The sequence below is a fragment of the Malaclemys terrapin genome, chromosome 10, assembly GCF_027887155.1.
Source record: "Malaclemys terrapin pileata isolate rMalTer1 chromosome 10, rMalTer1.hap1, whole genome shotgun sequence".
NCBI classification, from domain to species: domain Eukaryota; kingdom Metazoa; phylum Chordata; order Testudines; family Emydidae; genus Malaclemys; species Malaclemys terrapin.
Window position 1 is genome coordinate 17,767,741 of NC_071514.1, and position 25,162 is coordinate 17,792,902.

Genomic DNA, 25,162 nt, shown 5'->3' on the forward strand with positions numbered 1-25,162 from the left:
GCATATTTGTTTATGATAGTTTAAACTGCTTATGTTATTTCTTTGTACATGGCATTTTCATTTTGGGGTCACGGCTGTTGTAGCACTGATATTACCCTTTTATTCTTGAAAGGGTGAGTGACTGAATTTATTGCCAGAATCCAATGTTTGCATGCATTGGGCTTGACTCTAATGGTTTCCACTAGCTTCTGCCAGCAGACACCTGGGCTTCTGGACCCAGTGGTGGAAAGTTAAGCCCAAGCTGGGGTATGTGGTGTCAAAGCAATTCAAGGTGCTTGTATGCCCCATTCTGCAGGGTTCTACTATTGTCTGGAGAATTGGGAGCCCTAAGGCCTCACGCTCCACTAAAGAGACCTGACTGGAGGATCTTTGGAATCCCTGATTGAGCTGGGTGCATTATTTAAGAGAGAGACATAGGAAGTTATCTGTGAAACAAGTGGAACCTGGCTTGCTGCTGATACAGACTCTGCCATATGCAACCTGATTCCCCACCTCGTCCGGTTTCCTGACTTTGACCCATCCCAGTTCCTGCCCTCAGCCTTGTTCTGTCCCTGAACCCTGTCACCTTGGTGACTGACTGCTCCGGTGCCAACCCTAGGCTAAGGCCCTTTGGCTTCCAACTCAGCGCTGATCCTTGGCTTTGGCTCCCGTTTCCTGTCTGATCCTGGTTGCAACAGCCGACTTCTGACTCTGGACCTATCCATTCGCTTCTGGTTCCTAAACACCACATTGCCCACCAGGTCAGAACGCCCAAGTCCCAGTCACTAGTACCGGTCTTCCACAGACCCTGATAGCCAGATGGCACAGCAGAGAAAGTAGGTGTGGTGGGGTTGAGTATTGGGTGTAGCCAGGGCTCCCTGGAGATGTAGTGATTCAACATATCTCCTGTGTAGCCGCCAATATCAGGCCTCTGATAGTCACACTTTACTGCTGCCCACTGCTGAGGCTGGCAGTGATGCAAACAGCACCTGCACTTTACTGGGTAAAATTGCACTGCAAGCCTCACAGGTTAAGGGGGCTTGTATGACAATAGTTGCTCCTTCCCCAGAACCAGTTGGGCTGAATCAAGTCACAATAAAACATAAATGGGGATAATTTTAAATAATAAAACAATATGCTTCTGACTTAATTTTTTAGCCACCTTCCCTCCTCTCTTGAATGGGATTACCCCAGTGTCCTATTGCTCTTGGAGGTAAACCATGATAGGAATTGGCTGCTTGTCGTGAAACCAACCTATAACAATTTACAGTACATTTACATATAGGCTTTTATTCAGAGGGATCACAAAGTGCTTTACTAACTACAAACCAAAGAAATGCAGCACCTTCTGGGAGAAATGTGACAGCTATTTAACAGCACAACAAGACAATTTAGCACAACGCATGAAGTATGCCATATGCAACTGATTTTCATAAACGTGTGCAAAAATGCACGTAAAATTTCCACATGCAATTATCGCAGTTATGACAACAGCATACTCACATGTCAACTCATATATGCATTTACTGAAACTGCTTACACAATTGTGGGAATTGTGCATGAAATAAACACATAATTTTGCATATTATAAGTAAGAAAATCTGGGCCTGACAGTGCAGAGGAAATACTGGTAGTAATTACCCAATTTGAAATTTGAAAAGGGCACGGGGGTTAGTGTCCTTGCTCTTGCGAAGAGTGCCATGGGATCTTTTATGACAACAAGTTGTCAAGAACTCAGTTTTATGCCTCATCTGAGAGATGATTCCCCAGGAAAGGCACTAGCTAGTTTAGGACGAAAACAGATTAGCCTAATAATTCAAATAAAACATTCTCAATCATAACTGGCCTAAAATTCCACCAGATAATGTCCGTTCAGGAAATGTAAATTCAAAACCTGATGGTGTCAATTAGGCAAAGAGTCAATCTTTATCAGTGGGCAATAATATAGAGTGGGAAGAAAATCCTTTAGATTTCAAACAAGGATTAGAATGTATGAAACTTTACATATTATTTGATTTGAAGAAATAAGAAAAGTAGTCAAACTAAATTACAGGCCAAACTCACGTTATTGCTGCAGGTTTTGTATCGAATATTCCGACCTTCACAATTCCTGAAAAACACAAGGGCTTTGACTAGAAGTAATAGTTAAAAAAATAGCACATTTTACAACTAGTTATTCTCTTGAAAACTGGAATTTTATTACTTAGCTCTTGCATAATCTGTCCCCAAAATGCAAGGTTTAAACTCAAACCTCCACCATAGGTTTTGGGAACTGAATAGGTTACATTGCTGTCCACCTTATGAAACACAGTTTGGCTTTTCCTGTTAGGTTTCATGTATATTGTGATCCTAACCTATTGCAAAGTTTATGAAAGACAAATTTACTTTGTGAGAAGGTTTCACAGTGTACCCTATGCCTGATTCTGAGCCTAATTCAATGGACTTCAACAGAATTTCTTCTGATGTATGTGGGCCAAGTCAGAGAAGAATCTACATTCTGCACATAACTAATGTGTATTGATTTCATTTTGATCATTTTTGTTTTCACAAAGAAACAGCTGCCTGCATTTCAACCCAAACTTCTTCCTTTTCTCTCCCATTTTTCTCCAGTGGTGTGTGCAATTCTCCTGGCCCACAGCCAAATGAGCAGACTGCATTAGAAAAACTTCCTCTAGACTCATACCAGTCTTATTTGAACTGAAATACTATAAATGTAACGTATGTATTTCTCCAGGGATCATAAAATGAAATGCATGTAGCCTAGACAATTCAAGTCTTTTGCAGTCTTCTGTTGGAAGCTGAAATGGCACCAATTTAAAAAAGGAATTGTCCTATAACTGCCCTGTCATTTAAGCACTGTAACCTCTTTATATTTATATATGCATCAGAGGAGGCTTACATGCCACTGATTAAGGGCTAGGTTAAATAGGTTTGCCACCCTTACACAGAGCACTTAATTCATAAGCAGCCCCAGTGGCTGGAACTTTCATGGAATAAGGCACTACCCATCATGAGTACAGGTGATTGAATCTAGCCCTAAATCCTAAATTCAGATTTTAAATGACTTGATAAGTAATTAGTTAAAATTAACATAGTTTCTAAAACTTAGAATAGTTTTAGTGTTGATAAAGAACTGCTTTCCATGGAGAGAAAATGAGTGATACCTAGTAATTTGCATCTAGTGTGCTAAATTTCCTTCTTTTTGCATTATTTCCATTTAAAAAAATTAGAAAAATATCCAATAAAATGTATATGAAATGGAATAAAATATTCCTATAAAAAGAATGGTCAGTGGAAGCTGGAATAAGAGCATAGCCAGCTGTGCTGAAGAGGAGGCTCCCCTACCTCAAGATAGCACTGCTTTGTTGCCTCCAATTCCCTACCTTGCACAGAGATGTTGTGTGTTAATTATGTTTTCAGCATATAAAAATGTGAAAATGTTGTTTCACAATGTGTATTTCCTGGACATAACAATAATAAAAAAAATACACAAAAAAAGCTTGGAAACTATAAATTTGTCAAAGGTATAGAAAACATGTGTTTTTCCCACAGGGGAATATATTAAAAATATTAATGAAACCACACTGGAATTTATATTGCAACAATTTATTGCACTCATTTCACAGTTACTAACACATTGATAGAGTATTGTGGCTGTTTTCTGCAAATGTTAGTACATTCAAAGATCCCTGTGCAAAATGCACACTGGGAAACGGGAACCGTTTTAATAATGGTCAGCTTTAGCCATGTATTTCATAATCCTGGGACTTGACTGGCATATCACATTACAAGCCTTCATTAAGAGAAATTGACTTTCTGGCTGTCATACCATATATTGTGCAATCATAACAAAATGGGAATTTAAATACAACCGATAAAGGTTTTGAACAACGTAAATCAGCAGGAATTCAATAACAAAAGCAATTATGGACTGAATGGTGAAAGCCTTAAGCATGTCCGTAATCCTTTCTTATAGTAACAGACCCACTGGATTACTCATGGGTGAAAGGACCACAGGGTCAGGACCTATATTAATCCATCTTTACACTTTTAGGAATATTGAATTTAAAGGGTTACAGTCAAATACTTTTGTACTGTTCAGTGGTTGGTTTGGTTTGCTGATTGTTTTGTTTTACAGACTGAGGGCAGTTTCCTCCCAGACCCAATCAAGGCTTGTTTGTGAGAGTTGTGTGAGCTTTCTGGGCTGCACGGTTATGGGTAAGTAACCCTTCTCTCACAGATGTGGAATGCTATATTAGCAGATTGGATAAAAAACAATAACTTTAAAAAAATGGATTTCTTTTATTTTAATTTAAATAAAAATTAAATTTAGTGCAGGTTTATTTAAAACAATAAACCTATTTAAAATTAGTGTTGAAATTGACAACCTATGTTAAGGATTAGTCTATTAAAATCATTTCAATTAAATACTAAAACATTAGTAAGCAGTACACGTTTGCTGCCAAGTTTTAAAGAAAGTCAAATCCCTGAATGGAGGAAGTCACTGGCTAAGCACCTGGCAACAGAATTTGTCGAAGAACTAAAATAGCTTTTGACAGCAGTTGACTCTTCTGCAGGTGCAGAGAGAATACTGTCTTCAGTTAATTCAACTAGTCCAGTTCAACGGCTGACTAATTCAACGTTTAAAAAGTAATTGGGAGCTGTCAAGATAGGAAAGTTTGTTTTCTTCTTCCAATCTGTGAATAAAGGCAAGGTGCGAGAAGGTGAGACGGTTTTAGAATCTTGGAGGACATGGTGGCCAGAAACAATCAGTTCAATTCATTAACTAGAGATACTTCCTTTGTTTAATATATCCGTTTGTTTTAAAATTTAAAATGTTTCAAAAACCATTTTTTCTTTCATATCCAGCACTTTTAAAAATAGCTTTAAAAACACATTAAGATGCTGGTTTTGTGCATTTATAATTGTATTTGAATTCCCATCCAAATGCAGCTTAACACAAATCACAAGTAAAAAATAATCATCCTCTAGTAAATAAGAAATACATCCTTCACCGTTTTCTAATATAATATAAATATAAAAATTAAGAATCTGAATAAATATATGCTAAGTTATATAATTGCTTAAATAAATACATATAAATATAGTGTATCCTTCTGGCTATCAAAATGAAGCCCCAAAATTTAGTGTAATGGCTACATTTAGTTGCAAATGAATGTGTTCTAATGGTTACCAACGAATGAGAATCAACCTTTCTTTAGGAAAATAACTAAAAGGTACAAATGCAAAACAAAGTTAAAATAATCAATTTTAATGAAGGTTGCCTGTTTTCAGATTCAAATAATGCTTAAAATCAGCAATTTTAATTGCTTTGATTTAAATCAATCCACCCTGCTTACTGCATTCCACAGATACCCCCTTCGCCATGCAGTCTGATCACACAATGTTAAACTTGGGGGCAGATATCCAGGGACTACTGGGGACAGGCTGTTCCCTAGCAGTCTGAGCTAGGTAAAATTTAAATGCACTATGTATCTGAAGTCTTTGTTCTCTACACTTCCTTTACAAAGTATAGCCAGAGAGAGAGAGAGAGAGAGATCTGAGGCCACTGTGATGAAGAGTTCAGTCCACCATAGCTCATCCAGGGATAGGGACAGGAGATACTGCAGTTGTTAGCAAGGGATGGATGGACTCATTACTCATCTACAGTGACTAGAGATGAGAAAGCCACAGGAGACAGCTGCTCATGGAAGTCACCCACTCCAGCCTATAGGACTATTGTAGCTTCTGAGATCTTCATAGCCCCAGCAGGGCAAAGAGGACAGGAGCCACAAGGGAGAGAAGCAGTGTGACACATCACCTGCATGTGGAATGAGTTGTTTTTGATAATAAGGTGGTCACAGGTGATCTTCCCTTTACGCACTGGGTTAAAGTACACAGCTAGTTTGACATGGACTTGCATATCCCTTTTCCTACTGGAGGGGGCTTTTCTGCTGCATTGAGTAGGGAGGCTTTCTTGAATCAGGGCCTTAAATAGCAAGAATGACTCGCTTAATGGTATAAAAAAAACATTTAAGGCCCCGACTCAATAAAGCCTCCCTATTCAGCACAGCAGTTAACCATATGCTTAATTTTTTTCCTGAATTGGGGCCTAAATTATTTATCTGACTACCCATAGAGATTTATAAAAAACACTAAATTTCATATACTGCACAGTAATTGGTTCACAAAGAGAATACAACAATACTTCCCAAGGTAGCATGGGAGGAGGGGAAATCACAGCATAGCTGATGAGGAGTAGAACCATAGCTATAGGTATGGGGCTAACCTGCCATTTAAACATCTCCTTAGAGAATATGATGCTCCCCCTCCACAAGTCCGCGAGCAATCGCTCCATGCTCCCCACGCATCCCAGGCCCCTTCTTTATCTTCATCAGAATGTGCAATTCTGGAGGTCTGTAAATGGAAGAAAAAAAAACACAAAACAAAACAAAAACGTCACTGAATTTGCTTGGAGTATTTTACATTCTTTTGCTGATTATTTGCCTTTGGAAGATTACTGCTCTGGTACAGGGCAACAAGATTCATATTCAAAGATTTATGTTTCAGATTAAGTTCATATTTTAATGAAAAGGATGTGATAGTTACAATGAGAAAAGAAACAGACTACTTGAACAATACCAGGCTCATTGTTTTACGGCTATTGGTTTGTGCTGTCCAATGCCACACTGAAGTCCGTTATCCACTTACCCCTTTATTGCATGCTTCAGAATGTAGCTCTCCAGAAAGCACAAAGGAAGTGTGCATGTTTTTTCTATGCCATCTTACTATTTCCTACATTTTCTGTAGAACTAATAGGGATGGAAGGATTCGATTTTTATCAGTAAATGTTGGTAAACATCAATGTCACTGTACACAAACAAACCAATGACAAAATTTCCATCCATAAGAATCAAAATGTACAGATAGGCAAAGAAAAATGCTGCTTGAGTTTAATTTAAAGATACTGACTTTGTATATTTTGACAGATGATGGTGACAATTTGTATTTTAATGGTTATAAAGCTTTAACTTATTGAATCTCAACACCTGTCATTAAATAATTATTGTCTGAGCTCCTCCCATAATATCCCACAACTATGAACATTATTTATTTATTATTTAAATCTAAAAATATGCTTAAAACAAACATATATATTATCCGTCAAAATTAAAAAAAAAAAGAATCCTGCCAAGCCTAGGTATCAGACGCTTATATTCAATACTCAAATGCCAGAACGGGGATGTGGTGGTGTCATGGTTACAGGGCAGGTCATGCTTTAGACACCTTTCAGTCCCACTAAAGTGCACCCTTCAGATGACAAGCCTGGTTCCTTGCATCTCTCCCAAAGAGAGAGACACCACAATTCAGCCAGTCTTGGACTGGATCTCTGGCAGCCCCCTTATTTACTGGAGAAGTCTGGATGTCCAGCAAACTGTTTCCAGGAAAGAAAGGGAAGACTGGAGAGGCAGGTTGGGTTCTGTGATTAAGGCACTGGACTGGGACTAGGAAAGCTGGGTTTAAGTCCTGGCTTAGATACATACTTCCAATGTACTTTGGCAAGTCACTTATGTTTTGTGCCTCAGTTCCCTCTCTGTAAACTGGAGATAATAATACTTCCTCTGTCCTACCCATTACCTGTCCTGTAAAATCTTTGGAGGCAGGGACTGTCTCTGACTAAGTTATAAGCATAAAAATTAGCCCTTAACTCAGCTAGGGCCTCTAGGAGCTACTGTAATGCAAACAGAATGGTAATAAATTATTATAAATAATGTATGATAATAAATGCAACTAACAACAATAATAAACATCAGTAAAAGGGAAGTAGTCCAATGTAAAAAAGCTGCCATATCCATTAACACAGCAGCATGAATAGTTTCTTTAACTAGAGACAAGGTGCTAAGAAGACTCTGACGGAATTCTGGAAGATGATATAAGGTACAAAGAAAAAAAAAAGACAGTAATCCTAGCTTATCATTCAAAATTTCAAGCAGAATCTTTTTTCTTCCCCCATAATATTAATATTAAATGCCCCCAAGCTGGAGCTGCTGCCAAGTGAATTTAAAACATAATTCACAGTTGTTCAGAGTCTGAAATTTTGCAGATGAACACATTATATTTTGTCCTAGCAGGTTACACAAATGATAATCCCTGCACGAGAAATGTACTTCCCACTACTACAGACTGTCGAGAAATCTATCAGTCTGCACATTAGTCCATTTGGTAGGAGAAGAATCTTAAACTGCTTTCATTGGCAAAACAACAGTATTTCGACTTTTGCATAAGTTATTGTATGCATTCCCATTTGGTTACTTTTAACAATTTCTCTTAGATACAATTAAAAACACATCGTATTATCACTACTCGTTTCCTATACGAACAAAGACACCTCAAGAACTGCTGATTATCCAAAGTTCTCACTGAGGTCACAGGGATCTGCAGAGGCTCAGCACCTATCAGGATCAGGGCCGCTGTGAATGGTTCCATGGTTTTGTTGAAAATGAGCATGACACATCAAAGACCGAGTAGCTTTTTATCATTCAGAAGAGTGTTTAAATCTATGGATGCATTTCTGGTACTGTGGTGTGGCTCTGTGGGATACTTTTCCAAAGGAAATCAGGCAGAGTGAGATTCTGATCATTTTCAGGTCTATATGCAAGACCCATCTCTTTCATAAGCGCTACGACCAACCCCCAAATGAGAAAATGGGAGAGAAAAATAGAAGGTAAGAAGAAACAATACCAGAAGCAAAATAAAATGCATATCCAGACATAGGGCAGCCTGTGAAAAATTTGCCTTTTTGATCACACTGCAGTCTATCAAATTGTTGTATGAGCTTAGACACCACTATGTTTCTCTCTAGACATCTTTTTGAGGTACTTATGTGGTCACCATCACCATACTATCAGGACGTCTCATGAGCATTTGCAAATTACACCCCCAAAGCACTGCAATCTTGGAGGTGAATCAAGTCTTGAGTTTTACAACCAAATTCTGGTTGCAGTGAAGTCACTTGGAATTATTCCAGTAACTTTTAAAAGAGGACCAAGACTAAAGACCTAAGAAGTAATTTTAAAGCTATTTGAAAATGGAACCACTTAATTAGGGAGCCTGAGGCTCCTCCCACAGACTTCAATAGGAGCAGAGCAGACTTCCCCACAACAAATTTTGATCCTTCAAAAACTTAATAAAATTATGTTCCTCCCTATCCCCTGCTTTATAAAACATGCTGCCTTTCCATTTCACAGAAGTATCCAAAATCCCAAAAAAGCAATATTTTGGAATGTGGCAACTCCTTAATCCAAATAGGCCACAGTTAAAATGTAATAAAATCAGATTTAAGGGCTAACTGAATCCTGTTTAAAAGAATTGTTCATTATTCTGAATCTAGATCCAGCCTGTGCTCCATGATGAAAGAATGGGAAAATCAAATAGCAATTTTCTCAAGCATTCCCTTCTGTTTTCAGTACAATTCTTTAATGGCTGTTCTATTTACATCCTACTTTTACCATTCCATGTTTGAAATGTCTAAAAAACTTTTCCTTGAAAGAAAGAAAAAAAAAATGCTGTGCAGATCTTCTGTAACCAAGGGGCAAATGATGACAAATCCATAGTTGCTAGTGCATTTACATGATGGGACTGCTATCCTAAGGAAATCAGAATTTTTTATAAACAAACTACACTCTGTGAGGAACAGCAGCCATTGGTTACACATGGGGTGAGAACATCACAATCAGTGATTTCTGTGTTCCACAAAGCTAATGCTTCGTTATAACCTATTGTAAACTCATAATGAAAATATGCTACTAATGTCACTAAAGAATTAAAGATATATTGTGGATAAAATGAAGTAAAAGAAATAGCTTCCCTAAAATGATACAGAACATGAACCAACATCTGCCTCAGTACAATCACAGATTGACCGAATGCAAAAAGTATTCATCAAAGCTTTCTTGAAATGATTATATATACAGTCAGTTATCTCAACAGCATTTCTTTTCAACCAATCAACCCATAGCAAAGCCATTTATGTAATTAAGAACCTTAAATATCTGTACTAGAAACTAAGGACCTGATTCAGTGCTCTACAAAGTTGGTGGAGATACTCCCATTGATTTCCGTGGACATAGAATTAGGCCTAAAATACACCTCTACCCCGATATAACACTGTCCTCGGGAGCCAAAAAATCTTACCGTGTTATAGGTGAAAGTTATATTGAACTTGCTTTGATCCGCCAGAGTGTGCAGCCCCCGCCACCCTCTGAGCACCGCTTTACCACGTTATGTCCGAATTCGTGTTATATCAGGTCGCGTTATATCGGGGTAGAGGTGTAGCTAAATAAGAGCATACAATCTCATGTAAGAATGGTGCATCTTATCAAAAGGTGCTGCAGAACTCTAACCAATCACTCATCCTCTCTCTCTCTCACTCGCTCTCTCTCACACACACACTCCAGTAAGAGGATGAATATATTTGCCAGTAAACACCATGAGACAAATTAAAAACTACACAAACCTCCACTCCAGTTTAGAAGCGCCTTTAAAATAGACAAATAAAAATATTTACCTTGATCTCAGCTATATGAATAAACACTGGCAATTTCAAGAAATTAGGCCATGTCTTAACACCAAAACTAGTGAACATATAAACCATCTGTTTGCTCCATATATCAAACAAAATTTCCTGGATCCTTACCTAGTCCATTTACACAGCACTGCTGAGAACAACTGGATATTAGGGAAAGTTCTCTGCAAAGCCACAAGAGCACTTCTTAAGTTTATTCAATTACTTTTAAGTTCGTCTGAAACTAGATGGCTCTGAGAATGGACCTTTTACCTCTATGTCAGGGGTCAGCAACTTTTGGCACATGGCTCGCCAGGGTAAGCACCCTAGTGGGCCGGGCCAGTTTGTTTACCTGCCACGTCCGCAGGTTCAGCTGATCACGGCTCCCAATGGCTGCAGTTCGCCATCCCAGGCCAATGGGGGTGGCAGGAAGCGGTAGCCAGCTTATCCCTCGGCCTGCGCCACTTCCCACCGCTCCAATTGGCCTGGAGCAGTGAACCGCGACCAGTGGCAGCCGCGATTGGCTGAACCTGCGGACGCGGCAGGTAAACAAACTGGCCTAGCCCGCCAGAGTGCTTATCCTGGCGAGCCACGTGCTAAAGGTTGCCGACAGGGGCAGCTCCAGGCACCAGCACAGCAAGCACATGCCTGGGGCAGCAAGCTGCAGGGGGTGGCCTGCCGGTCGCTGTGAGGGCAGCAGTCAGGCTGCCTTCAGCGGCATGCCTGTGGGAGGTCCGCTGGACCCGCGACTTCGGCGGCAGGTACACTGAAGGCGCGGGACCAGTGGACCTCCCGCAGGCATGCCTCCGAAGGCTGCCTCACTGCCGTGCTTGGGGTGGCAAAATACATAGAGCTGCCCCTGGCCGCTGACCCCTGCTCTACGTAAATAGTTTACGTTTAAACCAGGTCACTAGTGACCAAAAGCTATTACCAACTGATGATCAGTGGCTTACTACATGGAAAATGTGTTGGTTGTCACTGTCCTGTTCCTTGAGGATACCTTTAAATAGGCAGACAGACAGACCCGGGCTGGGATACTTACACTGCTGCTGCGAATTTTAGACTTGTTCTATGGATACACAAAGGACTTCTTTCTTCACTCCTGTCAATATGACACTTTGCGCTAGCATTAAACTTATTTAAAAAATAAGCAATATCATTGTTGGATCACCTGATTCAAGCTGCTGGGGATAAATCTCATTGAGCAGTAGCCTTAAAAGTTTGCATTAATTATTTCGATGGTCATCTCCTTTCTTCCCCTCATTTACAAATCCAGATGATTCTTAAGAACCAAGTTAACTGAGCTCAGAAGAGATGAAGATCTGATCTTATTTTCTTCCAAGGGTATGCCCCAAATCAATCATTTAAAAGGAATCTGAGGTATTGTAATTCAATTGTTATGGCATAAGAAAAAGAAAAATGGTAACATATACAAAGGTCACTGTAAACTCCTCTTAAATCAGAGCAGTGCTGGTACACTTAGCTCCATTGCAAGCCCTGTGAAAGCTGAACCAAGACAGAAAACCCAGGGACTTCTGAGCCAAGAGAGACAAAATCACCAAAGTATTGTTTAAAACAACACCATACCAGCAATATTCCATTGGTTAGATATCACTTATGTCTAAATGGATTATCATCCTGCTACTAACAAAATGTAAAGTAATCCTGTAATGCAGAATGTAAGTAAATGTCTAGTCTGTTACATTTAGCCAACACTATGTTACTTTACCTCCGCCTCACTGATCTTTTTCTCTCACTGCTATTGTAAGGAGTGACTGTTGAACCAAGCAGCATTCTAGATATCCAAAGAGCAAAAATGTAATAAGCTTGCCTTACACAAATAAAGTTAAGGACAATTCAGACAATTATTTAGAAACTTCAGTAAAGGCAGTCAGACCTACTGCAATAGAAGCATTCCCAATTTTAAAGTATATTCCTAGCCACAAATGGATAAATAGGTTCCAGAAAAATAAAAGAACAAATCTCTTGTCAACAAATTTACTATATAAAACATGGACGGAGCAATCCCCATTTGAGCAATAATAAACTGCAGAACTTGGTCTAAACATTTAAATTAGCAGCTTCCTTACCTTCTTGCTCCCAAAGGTTAAAGTTTAAGAAGCACTTACTGTAAACTTTAAAAATACACTCAGGCCATCTTACTGTTCCAGAAATGATAGAGCCTTGCTCTGCCAAGATCCCCTAAGAATTTTAGAATCTGCATTGGGTTTACCTTCACATCAGAAGCAAGACCAGTCTTGAAATGTCTGACACAGACAACTGAACCAACTGACTTCAGATATGGATAGAGAGCTCTTTAATACTACTGGGAATCAAGTCATAATGAGAGACTAACTTCTCAAATATAGATTGGAGAATAAATGCTACTAATACAGGTAAGGCCCAGCTATCCCTGAATGTGATAGATAATAGTTTTCTTTATCAAATCATCACTGACACGATGAAATTTTAGACTTGGTTTTGGTGAGTAGTGAAGACATAATACTTAGTGCTGCCTGGAGTGCAAGTGACTGGACTAGACCATTTCTCAAGGTCCCTTCCAGTCCTACAATTCTATGACATCATAGAAGAGCTGGCCATAAGAAATAACCTTGGATCAAGTGGTCATGAGTTGATTCAGTTTAAATTAAATGGAATAATAAACAAAGGGGGGAGGGATAGCTCAGTGGTTTGAGCATTGACCTGTTAAACCCAAGGTTGTGAGTTCAATCCTTGAGGGGGCCACTTAGGGATCTGGGGCAAAATCAGTACTTGGTCCTGCTAGTGAAGACAGGGGGCTGGACTCAATGACCATTCAAGGTCCCTTCCAATTCTAGAAGATAAGATATTTCCACACACACACACACAAAAAACAGATTGACAACTATGGTTTGTGATTGGGGAAAAAGACTTTGGGAAATTATGGGAATTACTTAACTGGACTGAAAGGCTCAAGGATTTAAATGTGGAGGAGGCTTTGAGTTTCTTTAAATCAACTATTAACCCCCCCACCCAAACTATCTGCATCCTGAGCAAGAGGAACTTGTAGGGAAAGGCTCAAGACCCAACTGGATGAATAAGCATATCAAAAAGGTTATTAGGAGTAAACAAAGATTCTACAGGAAATGGAAAAAGGGATTGATCAGCAAAGAAAGCTACATTTTGGAAGTTAGAAAATACAAGAATAAAGTGAAAATTGCTAAGAGTCAAGCTGAATTAGCTCTTACTAAGGAAATTAAAAAATAAATAACAAGAGGGTTTTTAGTTATATAAATAAAAGTAGAATAAGGAAGGATTAGGTTGGGCTACTATGCTGTCTGGATGGGGAGGAGAAAAGTTAATCTAGATATGGCCCCAAAACTAAATGAATACTTTGCCTTGGATTTCAATAAGGATGATAATATGGAACACAGGTATGAAGCCAGAATGGCTGATGGAAATGAGTATTCAGATATGGAAATTACCACATCTGATGTGGAAGCAAAACTTTAAAATCTTAATGCATTCAAATCAGGGGACTGGATAATTTGCATTCCAGAATACTGAAGAAATGGCACATGAGATTGCTAGTCCAGTAGCAAGAATTTTTAATAAATCTAGCTATTTCGGGGTAGTACCAACTGGAGAATAGCTAACATCGTACTTATACTTAAGAAAGGGGGAAAAAAACGTGCTCTAGGCAACAGGGCTGCCCGGGGGGGGGGGGGAGTGGGGCAATTTGCCCCAGGCCCCACAGGGGCCCCCATGAGAGTTTTTCGGGGCCCCTGGAGCGGGGTCCTTCACTCGCTCCGGGGGCCCCAGAAAACTCTTGCAAGGCCCGGCCCCAGAGCTTCTTCCGCTCCGGGTCTTCGGCGGCTGGGGGTCCTTCTGCTCTGGGACACATCGCCGAAGTGCCCTGAAGACCCGCGGTGGGGGGTCCTTCCACCCAGGGACCTGCCACCGAAGTGCCGGGTCTTCGGTGGCAATTCGGCGGCGGGGGGCCCCCTGCTGCCGAAGACCCCAGGCCCCCTGAATCCTCTGGGCGGCCCTGCTAGGCAATGACATACCTGTTAGTCTGAACTCAGTAGTATGCAAAGAAAAAATAATGGAGGTAAACTGAAAAGGGGATGTGAAGCAATATGGGTTTCCGAAAGGTACATCGTGCAAGAATAATCTTATTTCCTTCTTTGAGAAAATAACTAGATTTTTTAGATGAGAGAAATGCTGTACATCTAATATACTTGGACTTCAATAAAGCATTTGACATGGTACCACATGGGAAATTATTAGATGTAGAAGATGTATAAGAACTGTCAGGTGGATAAGGAACTGGCTAAAAGAGGAGATGGCAACGGATGTATTGAAAGGTGAATTATTGGACTGGAGGGAGGTTACCAGGGGAGTTCCTCAAAGATCAGTCTTGGGATCAATCTGATTCAATATTGTTATGAATGACCTTGGCACAAAAAGCAGGAGTGGGTTAATGAAATTTGCTGATGATGCAAAGTTGGGGGGCATCATCACTGCACAGTAGGATTGGGATATAATACAGGAAGAGCTAGATGACATTGAAGACAGGGGTAACAGAAACAGAATGAAATTCAGTAGCACAGAGTGCAAGGTCATGTACTTACGGTCTAATAATAAGAATCTCTGCTACCAGCTGGGGGCTCCTCAGCTAGAAGCAACAGAGGAGGAGAGACACCTGTGTGTGTTGGTCAATCAAAGTATGACAATGAGCCACCAATGTGATGACGCTGCGAAAAAGGCAAATGCAATCCCAGGATGTACCAGGCAAGGCATCTCCAGTAGAGATAGAGCAGTATTAATGCCATTGCACAAAGCACTGGTAAGACCTCATTTGGAATACTGTGTACAATTCTGATCACACATGTTCAAGAAAGATGAATTCACACTGGAACAGGTGCAGAGAAAAACTTCTAGGATGATCAGGGGAGTGGAGGGCTTATTTTATGAGAAGAGACTGGAAGAGCTTAACTTATTAAGCCCAGCAAAAAGAAGGTTGAGGGGAATATGATTGTGCTTTGTAAACACATAACGGGTGGAGGGGTAAACACCAGGGAGAGGGAAAAGCTATTTAAGCTAAAAAAGACAATGTTGGCACCAGAATAAATGAGTATAAACTAGCCCTGACCAAATTCAGACTGGAAATTAAAAGACTTCGAACCATCAGAGGAGTGAGGTTCTGGAACAGCTCTCAGTAGGAGTTGTGAGGACAAACAACTTAATTAGCTTGAAGAGGAAGCTGGACAAATTGGTGAGTGGTGGTGTATGCTAGAGTTGCTTCTGATGGTAGGGGGCAGGATTCAGCAGCCCTGGGTACCTACCTACTACTTGCAAGGTAGGTATTCTGGGTTGTTTTTTGTTTTTTCCACTAAAGCATCAGAGATGGCTGCGGCTGAAGATAGCAAACTGAACAGGGCGGGCCAGTGCTCTGAGGTGGCACCGAGCATTCTTTCTCTCGTGTGCTTGGCAAACTGGTTCTTGCTCACATGCTCAGGCTTTAACTGTTCAGTGGGGTTGGGAAATAACTTTCTCTCAGGTCAGATTGGCAGTGACCTGGGGTGGGGGAGGGGTTACCTTTCTCTGCCGCCTGGGACGCAGGTCACTTGCTGTCTTATCTGGGTATATCTCACTTAATTCCTTGCCACTGCAGGGGCCTTACGCACTGATGCACGTCAGTCTCTCCTAGTCTCTGCCGGTGGAATATAATCGTTTAGGCTCCTGTGGGCTGCAATACTTTGGTCTAATTTCAGTTGTTTAGTATGTGGATGCTGGGTAGTATTGGTGGCCTGTGATATAGAGGAGGTTGGACTAGATGATCTGGTTCCTTCTGTCCTTCAACTCTATGACTCAATGAGAGTAGAAGGCGCTCAGCACCTCTCAGGAAATCACATAAGATCAGGCCCAAAAGCAAATGAAAGACAAAAGGAACACAAGAATCAGATCATTTAAAATCTATGTGCTAACTCAGAATGTATAATTACCTCATCCAATCCAAAGATAAATAATATTTTTATCCTATTACAAAGAAACCAGAAAAGTGAAGAACCTCATGATACCGAAGATGACCAGTCAAACCAGTCTCTCGCTTTCAGAATAACTGGCTTCTTGGGACAGTGCAGTGATAACATCTAACCTAGTCATCATAACTTCATTATTTGTATTAATAACCAGTCACATGATGCTAGCAGACAGAATGTCATCTAGCCCCCTAAACAATGTAATAGTTATTCACTTACTAAATGGCTTAGATAAAACTATTGTTCTGAACTGTAACTAATTCAAAAACTCCAACTATTAGGATGATCAAAGCACACGTTTGTGCCAACAAAGCCTTCTTCATAATCACCAACCTAATCAGGGCCCAGAGTGTTGACTTAAACTTCAGCCAGTTCAAATCATTTATCCCATGGGAAAGAGTTAAAAGCAGCTTGAGCTGGCCTGGTAATTTACTAGCAAAATAATATTGATTTACAAGCTGTCAGCTTTCATAAACTCTACATATTACATTTGTCTACACTGTGGTACCAAATTCAAGTATAAGAAAGAAAAGATTACCAAAGGTATGATTTATATTAAAAAGAGCTTGAAAGTTCACAGTTAGGAATTAAATCAAGAGCTAATTACAATAGGGCACAGAAAAGCTGTATTGTGCATAGGGACCATATTCATACTTTGCTTCTGAACTCTGAGTTTTCATGCTTCTGAGAGTTTAAGACATGATTGAAATACTCTTTGGTAATGAAGGTTTTGTGTGATTTTCCTTTCATTTTTTTTAAATGATAAAGTGTTATGTATATAAGTGTGAGTGTGAGTGTGTGTGTGTGAGAGAGAGAGAGAGAGAGATTGAATAACATCACTGCAGCTGTAGCGAATCCAGACACAATAACTGAGAAGGGCTATAAATGTAATTCGGTGGAAAAGTTGGGTGATTTGGTGGTTCTTTATATAGAGTTTGATGGCAGTTGGGTCCCATGCCATCACACTTCCATTTAGTCCAGCTAGTCTAGATGGGATTGTATCCATTCCCAATGTACTTTATATGAAATCAGGATTAGGATACATTCATTGCATTTAACAGAATTTTACTTCAAAAACCTGTGCAATGTGTCACAAAAAAGTCACTCCTACTTATAGGCAATAATTTTTTTTTTTTAATATTTCATCACAATTTGCACTTCATCTATAACCAATTCTTTAAAAAACAAGACAACAATCCATCCCAGTGCAGAGGGTCTGTGCAAGGCTTTCCACAATCCTGAAAGTATCTGAGCAGCTGCTGGGAGGTGCTAAGTGCCCTCAACTCCCAAAAACGATGGCTATGTCTGCATGGCAATCATGAGATGTGATTGCAGCTCATGTAGGCATACCCAAGCGAACTTTAATCTGGTAAGATCAGGTACTGGGAGGAGTAAAGTTGTGGCAGCAGCACAAGCTTCAGCATGATCTAGCCCCACAAGTAAGTACCCAGGGTTCCAGTAGGGTTTGTACTGCTTTTGTTAATGCCTGTGCTGCTGTGGCTTCACCGCTCCCATACTCGAGATAGATACATTAAAGCTAACTCAGGTATGTCTACCCAACCTTCAATCTCACCCCGTGATTGCAGCATAGATGCCTCCTGTAACAGGAGTTGAGGGTGCCAAATATCTTGCAGGTATGAGGCCCAGTTAGGTTTAACCTGAGCCCCTAATATGGGCCTTAAGTAGTGAAGAGGGCCTTGCCCTTGACAAATTTTACTGAAAGGGTCACACTATCAAATGTGAATTTGTATGAAGGAAAGAAAAGCTCATTCTCACCACCTCTCTCTCTCTCTCTCTGTTTTGGGGCCCCTCTGCCTTTGTTACCTTAGCTCATATTTAGCAGCACCTTTTTCTGAAAGCAACCTTGTATATTTTGATGGGACTACTTGCATTGTAATGTGCTACTCAAAGTGACTAACCATGGCAGAAGCAGGCCCTTGAAAAAGCAAATAAAAGCCCAATGTTTCCAGGGCTGCGGTTCAACATAAAACAAAGTGATATTGTTTTGTAGAGTGTTACCCCCGGTAATCAGTCAATCATAAGAGCTACGTTGACATATATTACAGTGTCATATACAAAGCTGTAATGTGGCAGAAAAATGGTTATTTGGCCAAACTTTTGTTTGGCCATTATGAAGAATGACATAATTGTATTGAATTTGGTCATGCAGACTTCAAAGGAGATATGGTGCCAAAGAATGAAGGTCAGTTTATGTAGTTCTAGTATTATTCAAACATCCATTCCATAAGGCTTGGATATGTGAATGTTTAGCATTCAGTGGAACAAAGATTCCGCTTCTTAACACAAATGCCCTGGTACATTGTTTGTCTTTTCACAATTTTTATACATAATTTAACTTTAACCATATACATACAAAGAAGACAAGTACAGAAATTTTATTCTGTGCCTCACGTTCAGGTTCTGAATCGCTTTTATATGTTTGAATTGGTGCAACACATAGAAAGTGTTGCAACTGAAACTAAAATAAATGAGAGAGACAAGAGGCCAGATTCACTTCCTGGTAGTAAATCTTCGGGATATAATGGTGCATGGGTGGCTTCAGAGGTGGTGTTTTGGGGAGATCATGTCCAGACCCAGCACTTTGGGTACGTTGGGAGTTAGACCTGGGGAAGTTGTGAGGGGAAATGTCTGACGCGGCTTGTTTAGGGTATGTTGGTGGGGCTAGAGCATGTTTGGAGCTGGGGTTTTGGACTGCAACTCTGTCACTTTGCCACATGTTCCTGATTTTTTTTTCCTCTGGAAAATCCGGTCCTCCTTTCAACATCCTGCCTCAAAACTGACATAAATTGGGGGAGTGGTAAATTATGAAGAGAAACGGTCACTGATGTAGAGCAATCTGGATTGCTTGGTATGGTGGTTGCAAGCAAACCTTGTGTTTTAATACAGCTAAATGTAATATGCATCCATCTAGGAACAAAGAGTGTAGACTATAATTAAAGGATGGAGCGGGGGAGGCTCTATCCTGGGAAGCAGTGACCAAAAAAGATTTGGGGATTGTGGTAGCTAATCAGCTGCAAATGAACTCCCTGTGCGACACTGTGACCAAAAGAGCTAATGCAATCCTTGGATGTATAAATGGTAGGAGTAAAGAGGTTATTTTACCTCTGTACTCAGCACTAGTGTGATCATTGCGAGAATACGGTGTTCAGTCCTGGTGTCTGCAATTTGAAAGGGATGTTGATAAATTGGAGAGGGTTCAGAAAAGAGCCATGAGAATGTTTAAAGGATTAAAAAACGTGCCTAAGAAGGATAGATTCCAAGAGCTCAATCTGTTTAGCTAAACAAAGAGAAAGTTAAGAAGTGAGTTGATTACAGTCTATAACTACCTATATGGGGAACAAATATTTAATAATGGGTTCTTCTTCAATCTAGCAGAGAAAGATAAAACAGGATCCAATGTCTGGAAGTTTGTCAGAGGGTGGAGATGGATGGCAGGAGAGAGATCACTTGATCATTGCCTGTTAGGTTCACTCCCTCTGGGACACCTGGCATTGGCCACTGTCGGTAGACAGGCTACTGGGCTGGATGGTCCTTTGGTCTGACCCGGTATGGACATTCTTATGTTCTTATGAAGATAGACAAATTCAGACAGGAAAGAAAGCGTAAAACTTAACTGTGAGAGTAATTAATCTTTGGAACAATTTACCAAGAGCTGTGGTGGATTCTCCATCGTTGATAATTTTTAAATCAAGATTGGATGTTTCCTAAGAGATATGCTCTAGGAATTATTTTAGCGAAGTTCTATGGCATGTGTTATGCAAGAAGTCAGACTAGATGAACACAATTGTCCCTTCTGGCCTTGGAATCTACAAATTTGTAAGAGCAGATTCACTGCAACTTCCTGGCAGCCTGTGCATGTGAGGTGCTGTGGAGCCCTGAATGGATTTTAAAGATGCCTTTGTTCAGCGGAACTGGTACTCAGTGGGACAGGGCTCATGCGCGAAGAATAGTCATGGGAGTAAGAGCTCGTCTACATGGGGAAATTTACTGGAATAGCTATAATTATGCCGGTATAACTCTTCATGTGGACCCTCTCAGGATTTAGAGTGCCGTTCTTTGGTTTCACCTTATGTCTCTTTGGAAGTGGTTTATTCTAAACTGAAAAAAGGCACTCTAAATTACAAAGGATATTATGCCACTCTACCTATGCCAGACAATCATACTGGTATGACTATGCCAGTAATCCCCCAACATTGTCAAGCTCTAAGAGTTTATAGGATGAGGCCCTTCAACACATTTGGTGAAATTCACCCCACTTTAGAGGACCCACTCAAGGGTATGAGAACCATTTAAATCCTGTTGAAGCTCTAAACTATGGAGATAAGTGGTACGTAGGGCCTGGTGCTGGTCTTTGCAATTAGATGAATTTCATCCCTTGATGATATTTTGAATAGAGGTTAAACCATTTCATTTTTATTAATTCTTTTCATTCTGGCAACCCATAAACATTAATTCCATCCCAACATTCAGAGTCTTCCGAAACAAAAGGGTATTTTGGCATTCACTGACCTTTATGCATAGCACAACACAATGCAATTTCTTTTGGTCACACTTTTGGTGCCTCCAAACAGAGGTAGCTCAAGGAATTACAACATTGCAGGAAAAATATGCTTCCTGAGTGCCTCTGTGATGTGATTCCCAGATTCTTCTTTCCAGACACTCTACTTAATGGGAAAGATATCAAATTGCACTGTTGAGTGTATCCATGAGCAGAGCTGGTATCTGGAAGAACCAGTATTTACTTGTGGATAATTGGTGGAAATGCCGTTCGGCTGTACAATCACATCTTTTTTGGACTGTTATGTCTATGGCTTCACAATAGTCTATACTAGAATTCTGTCTACATGCTATGATCACGTGAAAATGATTTATTCCTATAGGTTTAATACAATTTAAATAAGGTGTAAGATGTAGATTACATATTTGAAAGGAATGATTTGATTTATTGCAGCAACTAAATAGGGGAACAGTCAAAACATATTTCCAGACAAGTAGGAATAACTAGTTAAATCCTGGGTGCATTGAAATTAATGACAAAACTCCCACTTGACTTCAGCGGGGTTAGGTTTTCATCCCATATGCTTATATTTTTGTGCCATCGTTCATGCATTATACGGAGCTGTTTGATAATGTAAATGCCATTTAATTAATATTGTTGACCTTATTTTACCTCTTGATAACAAAGCGTTAGAGTTTTTTGTTTTACCTTAAGAGGGTTGCACCTGGAGTTATAAGTTACTGAACAGGAAACCAGGTGGTGGTGGTGGGCAGAGATGGAGATATGCCCACTTCTGATAAAGGTAAATTATGATGTGTATACTTGGAAATAATTTCACCCGCTTTAAACTGATTTAACATTTTTAGCTACCAATTATAAGGAAATCATTTTAATGTTACTAACACTAACTTTTGTACGCTTATGGTATTAATAATTCATTGTTTCAGGCTTTGCCCGGCAATTGTACACAGGGATCCCTTAACATGAATCCAGGTGCAGGACAGTGTCCTTAACTGGGTGTAGAAAAGAACATTTTTAAAAACCAATCCAGTGAAGCTATCAGCAAGGGGAAGTACCAATAGTAAATGAGCACTAAATACTAAATGAGCTGCAGAAACAAAGGATAGCTCTGCCAAGCAGCACAGGAGAATACATGTAGGGCCCCACGTAGTGTGGGACTTTTAGTGCTCAATCCTGCAGCACACTGACATTTCCACAGCAGCTTTGAGAACAGTGGATTGAAAACTAGGCTTTTGTGGAATTAAATATGCAAATGACTCATGCACCCAGGATAGTATTCACTGGGTAATTCTATTTTGATATTAAATTGCAGGCAAATCTCTATATTGGAATACTTTTTAATGTTATACTGTACCCAAATTTTCATTTGTCAATGTGCTGCAGAATTTCATACTGACAACACAGAACTGCACCATAAGAGTTGGCAGATGGATGTTTTGGCAGCTAGACCTGGGCTACTTGAGGCTTTTGGTATCCAGAAAGGGATGAAACGTAGTTTGGCTGTTTGGCATCTAGGAATCAGCCAAGGCTTTTGGCACTGATGAGCAACGATGTAGGGGAACTGGAATCTGTGGGCATGCAGGAGTTGAATGCCTGGTTCCCACTCCAACTACCTGTGACAGCAAAGAAATGCAACTCTATCCCATCCCAAAATATATCACCGTGTCCAACACAATGGATAACACATTACCCGCGTGTTTCTGCTAAAATGATCAGCAGTGATGAAGTTAATAAAATATTGACATTTAAATTAGTGTCAGTAGGTTCATGAGATAGCAAGCCTATTGAGATGGATGAAATAAAATATGGTATAGCTCAAACAGAAGTTATGGGCTTGATAAAGAGTTTCTGGGTGAGATTTTCAGGCCTGTATTATGCAGGTGGTCAGACTACAGACTAGATCAGCTGTCCCCAAACTTTTGAGGGTCATGTTCCCCCCCCTTTATCCCTGTCTGTGCTCCCAGCCCCTCCCCCTCACAGAGATGGGGCTCAGGGGGGACAGGATATGGGCAAGGGTAAGGGGACTGAGGCTAGGGCTCCAGCTGGAGGTGGGTCTGGGGCCCGGAGTGGGGCCACAGCCAGGGGCCAAGGCTAGGGGAAGGAGCAGAGCCACAGCCAGGCCAGGGTGGGGGGCAGCGGGAAGAGCTGTGGCCAGCGGTGGGGGCGGAGCTGTGCTGATGCTGGGGACAAGGCCAGGTGCAGGGACGGGAGCCAGGGACGCAGCTGGGGGCAAGACCGGAGCAAAGCTGGGAGCAGTGCAGTGCTGAGTGGTGCTCCCTCCTCGCCCCCATGGGGGCTGGCCTAGGCCTTGCCACACACTCCCAGATGTTCCTCCACGCTCCCCTATGGGGGCACACCCCACAGTTTGGGGACCTCTGGACTAGATGATCATAATGGTCCCTTCCAGTCTTAAATAGTTCACTCATTCTAGCTGCCAATACTGCACTGGTTACATTCAGTTCACAATCATTAGGCAAAGAAACTTAGGCCAAAAATTTCAAACCTGAATATCAGGCCACTTATTTAAATGTCTAAATATGGATCTAAGCAACTAACATGAGACATACAGAACTGAACATTTCAATCTTTAAAGAAAAACATCTTAGTTTCTATAATAAGGGGTGGATTCTGCCGATTTCACCTACAGATTCACAAATAATTCACAAACAAACTCAATACTCTAATATATATTTACTCTAGACAAACCCTAATAAATTCACTGAACCAGGAGTAAAAATCTTTCAGATACTTAGGTGAAGAAAACCTCCACACTTTGAGGTTGTCCATCACTGATAAGCACACAATTCTGATTATTTAAGCCAGGGGTGGCCAACGTGTGGCTCCAGAGCCACATGCAGCTCTTTAGAGGTTAATATGTGGCTCCTTGTATAGGCACCGACTCCGGGGCTGGAGCTACAGGCGCCAACTTTCCAATGTGCCGGGGGGTGATCACTGCTCAACCCCTGGCTCTGCCACAGGCCCTGCCCCCACTCCTCCCCTTCCCGCCCCCTTACTCCCCCCCCCCCAGAGCCTCCTGCACGCCACAAAACAGCTGATCAGGAGGTGCAGGGAGCGAGGGGGAGGTGCTGATCAGCGAGGCTGCTGGTGGGCAGGAGGAGGGAGCTGAGGGGGTATTGCTGACATATTACTGTGGCTCTTTGGCAATGTACATTGGTAAATTCTGGCTCCTTCTCAGGCTGGCCACCCGATTTAAGCCAAAACACAGGGTACATTTTAATTACAGGATAGATTTTTACGGATACCGTATTTGCCTTTGCTCCTCATTCTACTGAGATCTTGCTTCTCTGGATCAAGACAGTCAATCTTATTTTCCTAAATGATATTCTGTAAATCACAACATTTCATACAACATATGTTTAACAAAGAGAAAGTTCAATTTTTAAAAACCTGCTATATATGCAAATTTTGTGATGAAAACAGGTGTTTCCCACTAGTCATACAACACAGGCAGTCTACAAATATAGATAGACCTCTACGTGACAATACAGCCATGTCAAATTTTCTGACTGAAAAGAAAATTCCATGGAAATATGATGCAATTCTCACGTGATAGTAAGAGGTGATGAAAACTCCATTAGAGTGTAGTCTTGTTTTTCAGATGAGTTACTGTGTTTAAGTATTTGTGCAACAGAAGAAAATGTTAGCTAAAACCACAGTATGACAATGGATATGGCTGTATGCCAAATGTAAAAGACTACCAGGTTCATGATAACATTGAACCAATCTCTAGGCCCTTACTCAGGCAAACTGCCATTGAATTCAATGGACTCAGTACAAACAGAGCAAGGACCTCAGGATTTAACTAACTGACTGGATTTTATTTCTGGGCAATTTTATTTCTGATGCTACACCCTTTGCCTACAATGCCTACTATTTGCATGCACTGTTCAATTAAACTGGTAACCAACTCTAAGAGCAGTCAAGCTTCATGCCCTCTGGCTGATTCAGCCTTAGGAAAAGATTACAGAAAAAAACAGTCAGAAGAAAAATGTAATTTTATGTAGGTTGAGCAGAGCGATGAGCGAAGTTGGAACT

General features: G+C 40.6%; 1 protein-coding gene across 10 annotated transcripts in view; it reads right to left on the reverse strand.

The window, feature by feature from the left end:
* ADAMTSL3 (ADAMTS like 3) overlaps positions 1-25,162 on the reverse strand; it is a 261,150-nt gene that overhangs the window by 133,636 nt on the left and 102,352 nt on the right. For all 10 annotated transcript variants that reach the window (XM_054042181.1, XM_054042182.1, XM_054042179.1 and 7 more), the window contains exons 4-5: positions 6,269-6,396; positions 2,044-2,089 (exon numbers count right to left, since the gene is read on the reverse strand). In XM_054042181.1, the coding sequence (XP_053898156.1) occupies positions 2,044-2,089; positions 6,269-6,396 (174 nt within the window). The remainder of the gene's footprint in view (positions 1-2,043; positions 2,090-6,268; positions 6,397-25,162) is intronic.